The sequence below is a fragment of the Phaseolus vulgaris genome, chromosome 7 (genome assembly GCF_051622355.1).
Source record: "Phaseolus vulgaris cultivar YP4 chromosome 7, ASM5162235v1, whole genome shotgun sequence".
Taxonomy (NCBI): domain Eukaryota; kingdom Viridiplantae; phylum Streptophyta; class Magnoliopsida; order Fabales; family Fabaceae; genus Phaseolus; species Phaseolus vulgaris.
The window spans coordinates 6224204-6238723 of record NC_143504.1 but is presented as its reverse complement, the minus strand read 5'-3'; the positions used below and the strand labels follow the sequence as shown (position 1 = coordinate 6238723).

Genomic DNA, 14520 nt, shown 5'->3' with positions numbered 1-14520 from the left:
GAGAAATGGAGAGGATGATCACGTCACTTAGAGGGTGGGAAACTCCAAGTTAAGTGAAGGAAGAGCTGCCACTTGAGATGTTCATACACTCAAGATAAGACCCAAAACCATTTAGGAGACTAAGCTCACTAATCACTCAAACAAAGTTTCTTTATTGTATTCAAAATCAAGTGAAAATACATGAGGCAAGACACCCTATTTATAGGAATGGGTGCCTTGGTGGGCAAGATGGGGAGGGGTAGAAATGTAATAAGAGAGAGGCAGTCTAGGGGTTGACCTAGGTCAAAGCCACCCCCTAGTCCTAGCTTCCAGAAGCTAGGGCTACCTTCCAACCCTAATGGACTTGACACAAGCCCACTTTGATAAATACACCCCTATTATGCTGTATGGATCCTACTCTACTGAAATTAAAAAAAAGGCAATTGCTTCCTGCACCCGATCAATTGTGACTGGCACCCGACACACTTTTAAAAATCCTAAAATGCCCTTGTCTTCTTTATTTACGGATAAAAATATCCGGAATTGTTAGTTGCTTACGGATAAAAATATCCGGAACTGATCGTTGCTTACGGATAAAAATATCCGGAAGCCACAGTTGTGCCTACGGATAAAAATATCCGGACCCAACTATATTCCGGATAAAAATATCCGTAAGTCAAAACAAACTTACGGATAAAAATATCCGGACCCCAAACTCCCTTATGGATAAAAATATCCGCACCTCTCAAAAGTCACTTGCGGATAAAAATATCCGCAACTCTCACTCACTTATGGATAAAAATATCCGGAAGCATGACGTACCTTCGAATCTGGTGCTCTGCCTATGATAATGGAGGTCACGGTGGGTGCAGAAGAATGGAGAAGAACGTCGCTCACGGTGGTTGGACAACAAGCTTGCTCACGGTGGCTGCACAACACGGTGGCTGCGGCAGGCACAATGGAATGGAAGAAGAGAAGAATAGGGTTGGTGCAGGTGATTGGGTGCTTATCACAATTATATTTTTCAGAATTTCATTAAGGGTATATTCGTCTTTTACTATTAAGTGATTGGGTGCCAGTTAGAATGTGTTGGGTGCAGGGAGAATGTGCCTAAAAAAAAAAAAAGACTAGCTGGTGATCATCTGAGGAATGATGGGCTCTAATGTACGGACTAGTGGTGGGTCTTGACCTAGTCATGGATCCTATGTCATGTTTCGGGTCATTCTTTTGAAGGGTTGGACTTGGTCAGGAGATGCTCTATCTCTCAAGTCTTCATCATCTCCTATTCCTTCTTTGTGTAATTTTATATTATTTATGAACTAAATTTTGAATTAAATAATACACATACTCAAATTATAATCATCTCTTCGCCGATAACTAACATAAATCATAATTTTAACTTTTATTTAATTGATAATATAATTTAAATTAATTTTGATATATCATTTCCAAATGTACTCTCTTGGTGTTTTCTACTCAATTTTGCTTTACAAATACCCATTTTTGTTGTATATAATTGCAAAATTATATAATTAGGAGAACAAAAATGCATGTTTTTGACAGAAGAAAATCCAAGGTAGAAAGATGGGCTTGGTGAAGATATAGAGATGAAAGACGAAGCACTAACTGGTGCTATGCATTAAACATCTCCCCCTGAAGCTTACGACAGCATGAAAGTGTGCACTAAACCTGGTATCGCTTTTGACTTGTGTACCACATTAGTGATTGTGATACCACACCCTAACTGCATGTTTGGACCTACGCTTTAGAGAAATGGACTCGCATATGCCCACAATACTCTCACTAGTTTCTCAGTCTTTTTGGTACTCGAAAATTCCAAAATACACAAGTTCAAGTGTACTTTAATTCCTTTCATGAAATGTGACCGTTTTATGCTTCAAGGATCCGTTTTTCTCGCTTTTTCACCTGCATATACCATAAGCCATTTAGATTATCTTGCCAAGACCACAAACACTAAACAAACTAATAGCGTGTGTCTGAGACAGCTGGCTGGTGCCTTTTATATATGTCATTTTCATTCTGATTTTATCACTTTGACACACTTCCTCTTTCTTATTTTGAAACTTCAGCAAAGCACTAAGTTTACCAATTATGGGCAAGGAGTGGCATTGGGGTGGAAGGTCCTCCAAGAAGGGTCGAGAAGCTCAAACAGAAATCCCTTCTGGTTGCATGTGTGCAGTCTTTCAGGCCTTTGATTTTCATCCATTTCACTTTTCCATTAACCACCACCAATCCTCTTTCAAGTCTCGCACCTCAGAAGATCACGCTGTCCCCAAAGGTACATTAGCTCCACTACACTCTACTTTATGCTCACTTTTCTCCAAGTCTCAAACACATTTATGCTCTAAAATGACCACTTTACTCTAAATAACTTCAATATGCCCTTAAATCAACTTACTCTGGCAAACTATGGATAATTCATGGTTTTGTATATTTCAGGAGCTGAACGACCGAGGAGTAGCTTGGAGTCAGAAGATGGTACTACAGTGTCATCAATCTCAAAAGAAGAAAATTTAAAAATACCAGTAAGTTAATTAACATGCTCTTTTTCACTATTTCACAGTACCACCAACTTTTCACTATGTGTTTCACTTTCCACATACATTTTTATTTGGGTTTGTTTATACTCTAAAGTGAGTAATGATGAAAACGATGATGATTAATCACTTGACTTGTTTAATGGTTCTTGAAAACCAGAAGAACATTCGGATCAGAACAAGAGGGTGCACAAGATCAAAAACAGAAAGCTTTAGTGATTTTTCCTCAGAAATCAGTGTCTCTCCAGGGACCAAGACACCAACTTTGGTTGCGAGGTTAATGGGTCTCGATCTTCTTCCTGATGCACATTCCTCTTCTTCCCCATGCCTTTCCACTCCAAACCTTCATAGGCCACGACAACACATCAAAATAATCAAACATAGAAACAGCACGGGAAGTGACTTCTTGCCTGAGACTCCTAGAATGTCCTCTGCAAGAAGATCGGATGTTGAGCATAGACTCTCTCTCCAAATCAACAAGGAGAACACAGTTCCTTATGAGGATTTTGAGGTTCCTCGGCTTTCTTTTTCAAAGAGAAAATATGATGAGAACAATAGCAGGAGTCCAAGCCACTATGCCAGGCAAATTGTCAAACAGGTTAGAGAAGGTGTTGGCAGAAAGGTTGGACGTGACATCACCAACACTATCAAAAACAGAGACCAAGGAGAAGAGGAATGTGTAGGCAAATTCAAATTCAAGAAAACTCCTAAAACTTCAGTGAGTGAATCCACTCCTGGTAAACTTTCAAACCAATCTTATTCCCCCAGACTTAGCAGATTCATTGACACCAAACAAAAACCAAGCACAACACCATCGCCAACAATTCCAAAAAATCAAAGCACACACTCAGTGTTAAAACCCCCATCACCTCCACCTGCGATCAACATTGAAACTGAGCTTTCAAAAGTTTCTACAAAGCCAAAGCCTGAAGCATTGACCAAGAAAGAGTTGCAGAAAAAAGAAACAGTCACAATATGCAAGAAACCAACCCTTGGAAAATCGAGTTCGAGGGTCAACAAGCCTCCACAAACATCAATCAGAAAGAAGCAAGAAGAACAATTTATTATCCGTCACCCATTAGTCACTAAAGCCAATGACATCAAAACCAAAAACAAGAGAACTCGTCCACTTTCAAGCGATCTTCTTAGTAGCCACAACACGGTTCGAAATCTTCTCCCTGTCAAGATTGGTCTTTCTCCTCAAAAACAGGTACCCGTTAAATAAATTTCACAAATTACAAGTCTTTCTTTTTTTCACCGCCTATTCTCATTACAAACACCAATACATTAATCTCGTCAAAAAAAACAATACATTGTTATTGAGTTTCATCATATATTTGAATATTATGTTTAATTAACAACTTATCAAGAACATTCAATAACATAACTTGTATAATATTGAAATAGTTATCAGTAACTTTTTAAAATGGTCATTACTTTCAATTTAATCATCACTATATACGGCTTACATTTATAATCTTATTTCTTTACAATATCCTCCACTTCTCATTCCATCTCTCTATATACATATTCTTATATTGAATTAATATACACACTTTAGTTCGCTTTTTCCTTTTTCTTTCTTTCGATATTTTAGCTCTTAAAATGCATTTGCATACTATTCCTACAATAGAAAACAAATCTTCCAATAATATCAAACTCTCTTTTTTCTTTTATATATATATGTATATATACATATATGTATATATACATATATATATATATTATTATATATGTATGTATGTGTGTACACTTTTTTAACGTTTAATTTTTTGTTTGGGTATTGATATAATATTATTGAAAGATTTGCTGGGGAAATAACAAAGTTTTACGTTTATCTAAGTTTATACCAAATTTAAATTATTTATTATAAATTTGAAATATAAAATTTATTTATTTAAATATAAAATTTATTAATAATTTTATTTAGTTGTTTTGTGCAGCGTTAATTAAAATACTAGTCACTGTGTTCATATTACACAAAAAAAGTGAAAGAATCATGTTTCAAATTTGTTGTATTGATCTTATTTGGTTCCTGTGTTCTGGGCATTTGGTTTAACTTTTGCGTGTGTTATACGGTAAAAAACACAGACACGGGTGAGTGATGATGATGATGATTCTTCTCGAGATGCAAAACGCAGCACACGGTTATTCAGTTGTTCCCGCCAGACGTGCAGAGAAGAAGCGCCACGACCACCCCCGCCCCGAGGACCAACCACCAGCGATCACGACAAATCTCACGGCTCCTTCACCACCACCCCCTCCGCCGCACTCCACGAAGAACCAGAGTTTCACTACGTCACAACCATCTTGTCCCGTAGCACTGGGTCCCACAGCAACGCCACCACGCCTATACCCCACCTCCACTTTGAGTGGTTCTCTCCCACCCACCCCTTGGTCCCTTCACTCTTTCACCGTCTCGAGCGCAACCCCACATCCCATTCCTTTGTCTCCTTCCCAGAAGACAACAAATATTGCGTCTTTGAGCGGAAACACAAGCTGGGTCCGCGCTGCAACCGTAGATTACTGTTCGATTTGGTGGACGAGTTGCTGTCGGAGATTCTGGTTAGGCCGAAGTGTTACAGAGGGACGCTGTTGGAGACGGTGTGGGAGAGGGTTCGGAGTTTGCCACGTGCGAAGTGCGAGGTTTTGGAGGACATTGATGGGTTGGTAGAGATGGAGGAGATGAGGGAAGAAGAGGAAGAAGAAGGGTTGGTGAAGGAGATCGAGGGGAACATAATGGAGTGGTTGGTGCATGAAACGTTAACCGTTATGGTTGGTGGCGAAGATACATAAGGGACGGCATGGTTTGGAAGGGAAAGTGTGGGGTCACATGGGAAAAAAGGGTTCACGTGATGAAAGAGAAGAGATACGATGCCCCATGGCTGTGGCTACACCATGGATCCGTCATCCGTGGAAAAAGGGAGGGGCTCACACCTTCTTCTGTAAAGCTCATCATTTTCTTGCAGTGCTTTCCGTGTCCTTTGTTTTTTACCCCTCTCTCTCTCTCTCTCGGTTGCCATATTGTAAAATTCCCTTCTTCTTTTTTCTTGTTAATATGTTTAGTTTATAGTTCGAGGAAATTTAAACAGATCAATGGATTTTGCTTTACTTGTTCCAGGAAGCATATTCACATTATGAAATTAGGAAAACCAACCCATATTGATTTGCACCACTGTTTCAAATAAAAAAAAGTTAGAGTGAAGATTAAATAATATTGGTGGATTCAGTTCCACTCTATGATCTGCAAAACATTTTTCAATCAAGTTTAAAATAATATTGAAAATGAAATTAATCCGTAAAAATACCATTATATATATAAATTAATTAATTAAGAGTCAAATAAAATATAAAAGGTTACTTCCAACAAAAATAAATAAAGAAATTCCCTTCAAGATCTTTAACTTAAACTTCCTTATGTCTTTATCATATGACTTAAGTCGTAATTTTATTTTAAAAATCTCTTACATTTCACTTATAATTTTCTCTTTCGAAAAAAAATCATCCATATTAAAATAATAACTGATTTTAATAGATTGGATATATTTGTATTAAGAATAAGATTTTAAATTTAAGTCGACTTTACAAAATTAACTTATAGGATAAAGTTTATAGTCACTTATATAATATAAAATATTCTTATCTTTAGTCAATGTGATATCTCCAACACACTACTCACATCGAGATATGTCAACTCGTGCACGATATTCTATATTTATAGGTGATTCGATGACACTCTCTCATATCAAGATTTGTCAACTCGTGCGTGAGACTATATATTTATGTATACTCCGATAACGAGTCAATAACTAGTAATCACAACAAACTCTTATTATGATAGACAATAGATAACTCTCATACCATATTAATAAATGAACTTTAAATCTAACTCAATCTTATAAAATTAACTTATAAGGTAATGTTTCTACTTATTTTCAAACTTTTTATTATAGTATTTATCTATTTATTTTTATTTCTAATAATTAAATAATTATGCAGTAATTCATTATTATCAAGAAAGTGCTAGAACACATAAAAAATGAGTTTGTTTTTGTTTTGCATAAATTTTTATAAACTACTATTATTGTATATAAGATTTTCTTAAAAAAAGAATATGGTTTGTGCGAAAGTGAGTTTGAATCTCTTATTTAAAATATTAGAATAAAGTATTATAGATGAAAAAACAAATTGTAAGTGATCATCTTACTAAAGTGGCTGAATACTTTCCCCTAAGAGAGATAAATTTAAACTTCTGATACTCATTTTCGTGAATTGTTTGTTTTATCAAATTTGGGTAAACTAACAAGTAACTTATCTCACTATTGTTATAATTTAATATATTTATATATTTTTGAAACAAATATTAATTATTATATTTTAATTTAAACAACAAAGAAATGAAATAAAAATGATTCATAAATTATTAACTGTTAAATAAATTTATTTATACTTTAAAAAAATTATAAAATTAAAATTATAACAATAGTTTTTTGTATAGATATTGTAAAAATACAGAAGAGGACGGATGATAAACACGTAGTTATATGCTGATTTTTGTCTCGTTCCCCATCTAAAAATTGGTAATGTGAAAATTCATTTGACCTGTATGCGGTGAAAAATGTTATTTTGCGTCAAAGTCGACAAATTCTTGTGACGAGTTCAAACTTTTTGGATGTTTGAACCAACGTTCACCCAAAAAAACTATATAAGAGTTTTATATTGTTAATTAATAAAAATAATTTTATAAATGAATTTTACGTAATTATTTTAGAAGATAAATCTATAACCATGTTCAGTTTAGTTGATGTGTAACCTATAACTTTAAAATAATAGAATTCTGGATTTTAAATTTTTATAGTTTTCATTTTTCTTTTCTCTTTCTCATAATCTCTCAATTCTCTTTAACTTTTTCACTTACTACCTCATTTCTTTTAAAATTTGATTGCAAATTATTAGGGTCATTCATAATTAAGTTCCCATTTAATTTAAAGATTTTGTCTATTTTATTTTTTTATAATTTTGTTATTAATCTAAGTGTGATCGGTTGATAAAAATATCATCTCAACTTGTTTTATCATATATTAAAATTATATAATGTTTGGATAACTTGGTCTATGTCCCGGATTTTTGTGTAACTAGTTTATTTAAGAGGTTGTTTTGAAGAGAAGTATTTTATGTAAAGGAAAATAATTTTAACTTTTCAATAGTACTCTAGAGGATATAGATGTGGAGGTGACATAATCACAAGTTTTAAATTTCTATTGCAGAGATTTAATTGATGAAAATTGTTTGGTTCTATATTGTTTTAAAGTGTAGAGATCCGATTTTGATAGTTTGGTAGTTAAAATGTTGTTTTTGATGTTGAAAATTGTATTGAATATTGTTGAAGTGTATTATAAATGGTTTGAAGCGTGATTTTGAGTGAAGATTTAAAAAATTAGTTTGCTAGGGTACTTAAGCTTTTGATATTTTTGCTCAAAGGAAAAGATTATTGCTTAAGCAAAATTGGTACTACAACAAAACCTACTCTCCTGTATATTTTCGCTCAAACGAAAATAGTATTGCAACTAAGCTGAGTATCGACCCAATTTTCGCTCAAGCAAAGAGGTTTTTGCTAAAGCGTAAGCCAATTTCACTCAAGCTAAAAAAAATCTTTCTCTTCTTTTCTTCTTGTCTCTTTGAATTGGATTATGTGTAGATTTTTTACAAATGTAAAGTTTGTATATTCAATTTATTTGTGAAATATTTAAATGGTATGTATTGTACAAGAATGATGAATTTGTATGAAATTAAAATTATACATTTGGGATTATCTGGCTTCACTCAGGATCTAAGTCATGTAAACTAAGATATCAGGTGGTGAGAAATTGATGAAGGAGTTTATACATATTGTGACCGCCTATGGACACACAATATTATATGTTTAGACTTACCATGATCATTTCTTTTAGATTCACATAACCTACTTAATACGAGTCTTATGGACGACGTCAGTTGATATTTCGTTTGTTGAATATCTTTAATGCATAATCCATGTATGATCTATATGATTGTTGTATATTAGTATTGTAATGAAATTGAACTCTTGTGGTTTGATACTTGAATTTTGTATGTCTATGTTTGTATATTAATTTCAAGTCTAATTGTTTCTTTTTACTTATATTTTCATATGTTATCTTTATTTCATTAATTTATCCTTACTATTCTTGTTGTTTTGTGAATTACGATTACGGTTTTATGTACACGATCATAAAGTTAGTGTTTCATTTTTATATTTCCTGAACAATGTTATCTTATACTATATTTATGTTCATCAACATATTTATTGCATTTTTTTATAAAATATAAAAGTTAATGGAAAAAATATAATATTAAAAAAATTGAATAACAAAAGTATTTTAATAATTTAAAATATTAACCACTACAAAATGAATACATAATACTCTTCCTTGATTTAGTATTCAATTTTTTTTTTAGTATTCAATTTAAAAAAAAATAAGTATTAAGATGAGAAAGAACAATACTATATATGAATTTATTTATCACAGTTAATTATGTTGAATTCTTTTTATGATGTCAATAATGCAAAAATACTTATTTACGACAAGTAATATATAACTTTTATTACCAAACGTTGTCTATCAAAACGCAGTGATATTTTTAAAATTAAAACGAGTATATAGATAACGGTTATAAGAATAATCACTGTCTATTTAAATCATAGAGTTAATAGAGAACGATTCTAATCCAACCATATATATATATACCACTAACAGAGTTAATAGAGAACGATTCTAACCCAATAATCATTCTTTTTTTTTATATATATATATACCACTAACGATTTCTTGAAAAAATAATTCAATCATATATACAATTCCAAGTGAATTCTGTCTTGAGATTGTTTAAGTCAAAATCCTAAACTATATTTTTTTTCTAATTTTAAATAGAAGAAAAATGAGAAAAAGAATTACAACGTGAATCTACACAGAATAAAATTACGCAAAATGAAACCAACACCTTATTAATAGCGTTCAACTTCTTTGTTTATATTTCAATTTTGTTTTTATATTAAATAAATTAATCATATTTTTTTCTAATTTAGTTTCTATGAAAATTCTTTCACTTACTTTTTTTATTCTCTTTCTATTTTATTTCTCAAATGAACAGAGAGTGTGGAAAACGAGGAAGGCAAAATATCTCTCGTCTCAAATTACTATATAAAAATATCAATTGCATACTTATGTGGATATGATCATCAACTTTTAAAGTAAAAATTCAATAAACTCAAAAATAAATATTTTTTCCTAATAGAAGGATAGTTAAACTAAATTTAACTTGAGTAATAAAAAAGTTCTCCTCAAATATGCATATGCCAATAAGATACATGCAACCCTAATATATAGTCTTTAATAAATTAATCTAAACAAAGTTGGATTTCCTTGGGAAGGGAAAAAACCATTCACAAATTCGTTCAATGTAATTTTTTTTGAAGATATATGAATAATTTTGGCAGTTGATAAAAAAAAGGATTTTATCATTAAATATGAACTCAGAGCTGAGGAGTTTAAACAATAATTTGCACAAAATATATGAGATTTTAAACTTCATTTTTAGCATGTTGCGCGCACATACAGAAATACCATCATATTCCAATTATATGTACCACTTTTCCTTTGTCCAAAAAGATGAAGAAAGAATCTTTTAAAAAATATAATTTTTTTTATTTTGTAAATATGAGCATATCTTTTTGCTTAGATATAAAGTGAATGGAATAATAGATTAGTGCGCAGATAGTGTTATCGTACCTACAAAGAAGAAATATAAAAAGGATACATTACTTTTTGAACAAGGATAAAAAGGTAGAACATGCTCAGAGAATCATATTCTGTTTGCTTCTTACTTCATGCAACTTTTACATTGTAATCTACCATGCAATAACAATTATTTTAAAAAATAAATAAAAGGAATTTTTGCATGAAACGTTCGTTAACTTCAATGCAAGCATTTTTTTTTCCTTGTCTTTCTTCAAAACAAAAGGTTAAATGTTTCAAAGGAAACCAAAACAATCAGCTTTTCTCTTTTTCTTTTTAATGTTCAGAACTTTCGTCCACAACCAAACCATCCTTTTCTTCAAACCAAAACTTTAGAAAATAGAGAAACGTTTGTTTGACACCTATGAAAGAGTGCAAAAAAATAATATTATAAAAGTAAATAACTAAGTATATGAACTTACAATTCCATTAATACATACAATTATTTCTTATCTCTCTTTTCTCATGACATCATGTTATACCTACTGCATTTATACTTCTCTTTTGTGTCAGTTAACATGGTAGTTTTTATGTATATTTTTTTTTCTATATTTTGTAGTAATTTTTCAAATTATGCATATAACTTAAAATGAGTGTTATTAGTTTATGATTTGAAGGTTATTATGTATTTTTGTGTTGTAATTATTATTAAGATTAATGTTTTTTAATTATTTGTAATAAGTGGAATACTTTTCTTTAGTTTATGGTTTATTCGTAGAAAAAATTTTGTTGGTATAATAGGTTTCCATTTAGTTTCTTCTTAAAATTATTTATTAGTAGGTATAGACTATCTTAGTATCATTTTTAAAAAAAATTTATATATGAATTTTGGTCTAATCCTTCCATATCTATTTGTATTTCTTTTTTCTTGATACTTGATGTATATTAGATGTTAAATTTCATTGTGATACATTATATAAAACTTTTATAGAATAAGAATTTATAGTAATTTAAATACATTTAAAATAATTACAAGTTTTCTACGAAGAAAATCTCAATTAAAATATAATATATAAATATATATAAATGTCATCTCATAATTTAATTTTAAAATATTGTTAAATTTAAAATTACTTTTTAATATAATATTAAAATTTATTATAAAAAAGTTGGTTGGTATCACTTATTATTGAATCATTCACCTTTATCTAATTATATATTTAAAATATTCCGTCATTCGCAGAAAAAAAAAGTGCATGAAAATTTCATTCTATTTATATAAATAAGTATGATATCACTTTACATACCAAATTGAAATTTATTAATGAAATATTTGAGTAATGGAAGAGATTGGTTTAGATTAAAAGATGGTGAAATTGAAAAAGAAAATAGTGATATGTGGGAGGTGAAAGTGAAAGTATATTAAGAAAAAAAGAAGCGGGAAATTCAAAAAGAAATAATGAAATAGCTAATTAATAGGTGGCATGTGGTATTAACCATATATGTCTGATCGTAAATGGTGGGAACAGGTAAAGAGAGTGAGACTGACTCCAATTTAATGTTCACCTGATGAGAGAACCAACACATGCTTCGCTTATAGATCTGTTTCTTTCTGCCTGTCCTTCAAACCCTTTCTACTCACTCTTTCATGCTACTGCTTCTACTACTGCATTTATGCATGCATCATCATCACCCTCAATTCAACAATTATGACTCATTCATTGGGACAAAACACTCACACAGGGAAAGCTCAAACTCATTTAAGACCAAAAAATAATCAAAGTGCAATGCCCAAACCTTTTTCTGTTTAGGTTCAATTATCACTGCTAAAGAAAGAAATTAAAAAGAAAAAGGGCTTACGGTGTGGGGTGAAAGAAAAGGAAAGGGAATCTTTCCAAGTTTTTCGAAAACACAAATTGCAACACCACACATGCTAAATCTGATTTTATTCTGTTTCAGTTAAGTGGTGCAACTTATGAATGTGTACGAATTCTTAGTTTAAGCAACCTTACTTCAGGACATCATAACATATTGTTTTGCTGCTGTCAAACTGGTTTCACCTGTCTTGCGTATTTTGTACACTACAAACTTATCATCAATTAATCCTCCAACAATCATTAATGTTCAACACTATTACACCCAACTTTGTTTGGGATCAAACAAATTCAAATAACAATCATAAATTAATTCCTAATGTTTATAATAATCTATCCTTAATTATTTTGTACAAATATCACAGCCATTGAAGTGACTCTTCCCTCCCTCTCACTGTTAAGTTAATTCTTCATGAGTTGTTTTCATACATTGATTAGGTTGAAAATGAAAGTGTTGTTGATTGTGATGAGGGATGAGTATGGAAAGGAGGCAGTTATGAGAGTGGTAAAGTTTGAAAGAGTAAAAACTAAAAGGATGAAAAGGGAGAGAAAAGGAGAGAAGGGTGGAAGAGTGAAGTGAGAAGAAATAGAAGGTAATGATAGCATGATATGATATGTGAAATAAGTTGGAATTTGTAGAGAGTGAGTGTGTTACCAGAAATAGTGGTAGATCATCAAATAACTCATTGTAGCAGGACTGTGTTATTGCAATTAGAGTATGATGGTTGCAGGTGCAGGTGCAGCCTGACACTGAGTCCCAATACAGTAGTACTTAGATGCAGACCATCTTAATAGCAAGAAAGCAGAGTAGAAATTACGAGTTAATATTTTCTCACAACCAAATATTTCACCATATTAAAAAAATTTAAGTCCTTGTCTTGTTCTTGTCCCACCACTACTTGGTACTTCCTACAACTGCAGACCTATTTTCTGTACGATTCCCTTCTCTATTCTTTTTCATTGTACACTCTCCCTTCGTCAAATCAATGCTATCATATAATCCTAAACCATAAAAAACTTACCACCTTCAATTTCATCTTCAATTTCAGCTTCGTGACAAACACTCTATTTAATTTCCCCTTCGATAATGCACATTCTTTTCTTTCTATATAAATATGGCATGTAATAGAATGAAGCCATTCACGTTTCTTATAGCTTCATGGTTTCATATAGTTGGATCATTCCCGATTTTTTTTTTCTTTTCAATGGTCTTATAGGACTTTAAAAGGATCAAAACAAAAATCTTATTAAAAATGGTTTTCTAACATCCAATAGAAAATATTGATGTAATATGCTTTAGAATTCAAAAATATGACAACACTCATCTTATTTTTCAAAATTATTCATTAACATGTGCCCAGAATCTCTCAGTGGTTTCTGCGTCTTTTTAGTACTCGAAAATTCCAAAAACACAAGTTACCAGTGTGTCTAACATGCAGACATACACTATATTTTCTCAAAGGGGAAGGTGACAATGGCATCCAAATTGGCAAGAGAAGGAATAAACCAAATGTTATCTGCATTTAGAAGTGGAGAGGGTCTACTTTTTGAAAAAAATTATTACTTATTTTTTAACAATCACCAGAGGTAGATTTAGTCTGATGAACTGTAATCATAATCTCTTGATTATTGGCACTATCTGTTGAGAGTTTCTCAATACTTTTTTTTCAAAATATAGTACGCCCTAGAAGAGTCAATCTTCTAAAACAACCATTGAAATGTGCTTTATTGAATTTTAAAACAATTTAATTTTCTGAAGAGGTTAAACAACAGAGGATAGCCATTAACTACTGAGTAAATTCAGTTTGCATTGGAAAAACACCGACATCAAGTTCGTTACCATTAACATGTAATTACTCTGTGTTAGCTATCCAAATTGTTGTTAATTACTTTTTAATATAGAATTATAAAAAAATTGTAAGAAAATTAAGGATTTCTAATAAAATATACCTTATTATATGGATATGAGGGAGTAAAAAACTAATATCACACAATTAGGCATTCAAAGTTACAAGATAATTGGTATATAACTATTTAAAAAAGTCATTACTTTCATTTTTTTCATAACAAGATCAAATAGTTTATCCCAACTATCATTCTTGTTTATCAAATTAAAGCCTTTTTTAAATTTGTTTTATGTGAGTAACAAGACTAAATATTAATTATTAGATCTTCTAATTTTTAACAATGAAAATTCAAATATGGTTGCGTGTCTTTGATTTACTCTTTTCACTATATAAATCTCATAAACATATATATGAAGTGTATCATACAAGAACTCTCAATTATTGTGAGAAAGGAAAAAAAAAAGAATAATTATAACTACTGGGTGTTCAGATTGTGCATTCGATAATA

At 31.3% G+C, this 14520-nt stretch overlaps 1 protein-coding gene across 2 annotated transcripts; it reads left to right on the top strand.

Annotated features, from left to right (window-relative positions):
• The first annotated feature begins 1607 nt into the window (after positions 1–1607).
• Positions 1608–5661, top strand: LOC137828793 (uncharacterized). Of its 2 annotated transcripts, none has more exons than XM_068635494.1 (4): positions 1608–2278; positions 2440–2525; positions 2701–3747; positions 4629–5661. In XM_068635494.1, exons 1-4 carry the CDS (start codon positions 2092–2094, stop codon positions 5331–5333), a joined length of 2025 nt encoding a protein of 674 aa, XP_068491595.1. In that variant the 5' UTR covers positions 1608–2091; the 3' UTR covers positions 5334–5661. The 2 variants fall into 2 exon arrangements, with proteins under 2 accessions (XP_068491595.1, XP_068491593.1); XM_068635492.1 differs by having other exon boundaries at positions 2698–3747.
• Positions 5662–14520: the final 8859 nt, after the last annotated feature.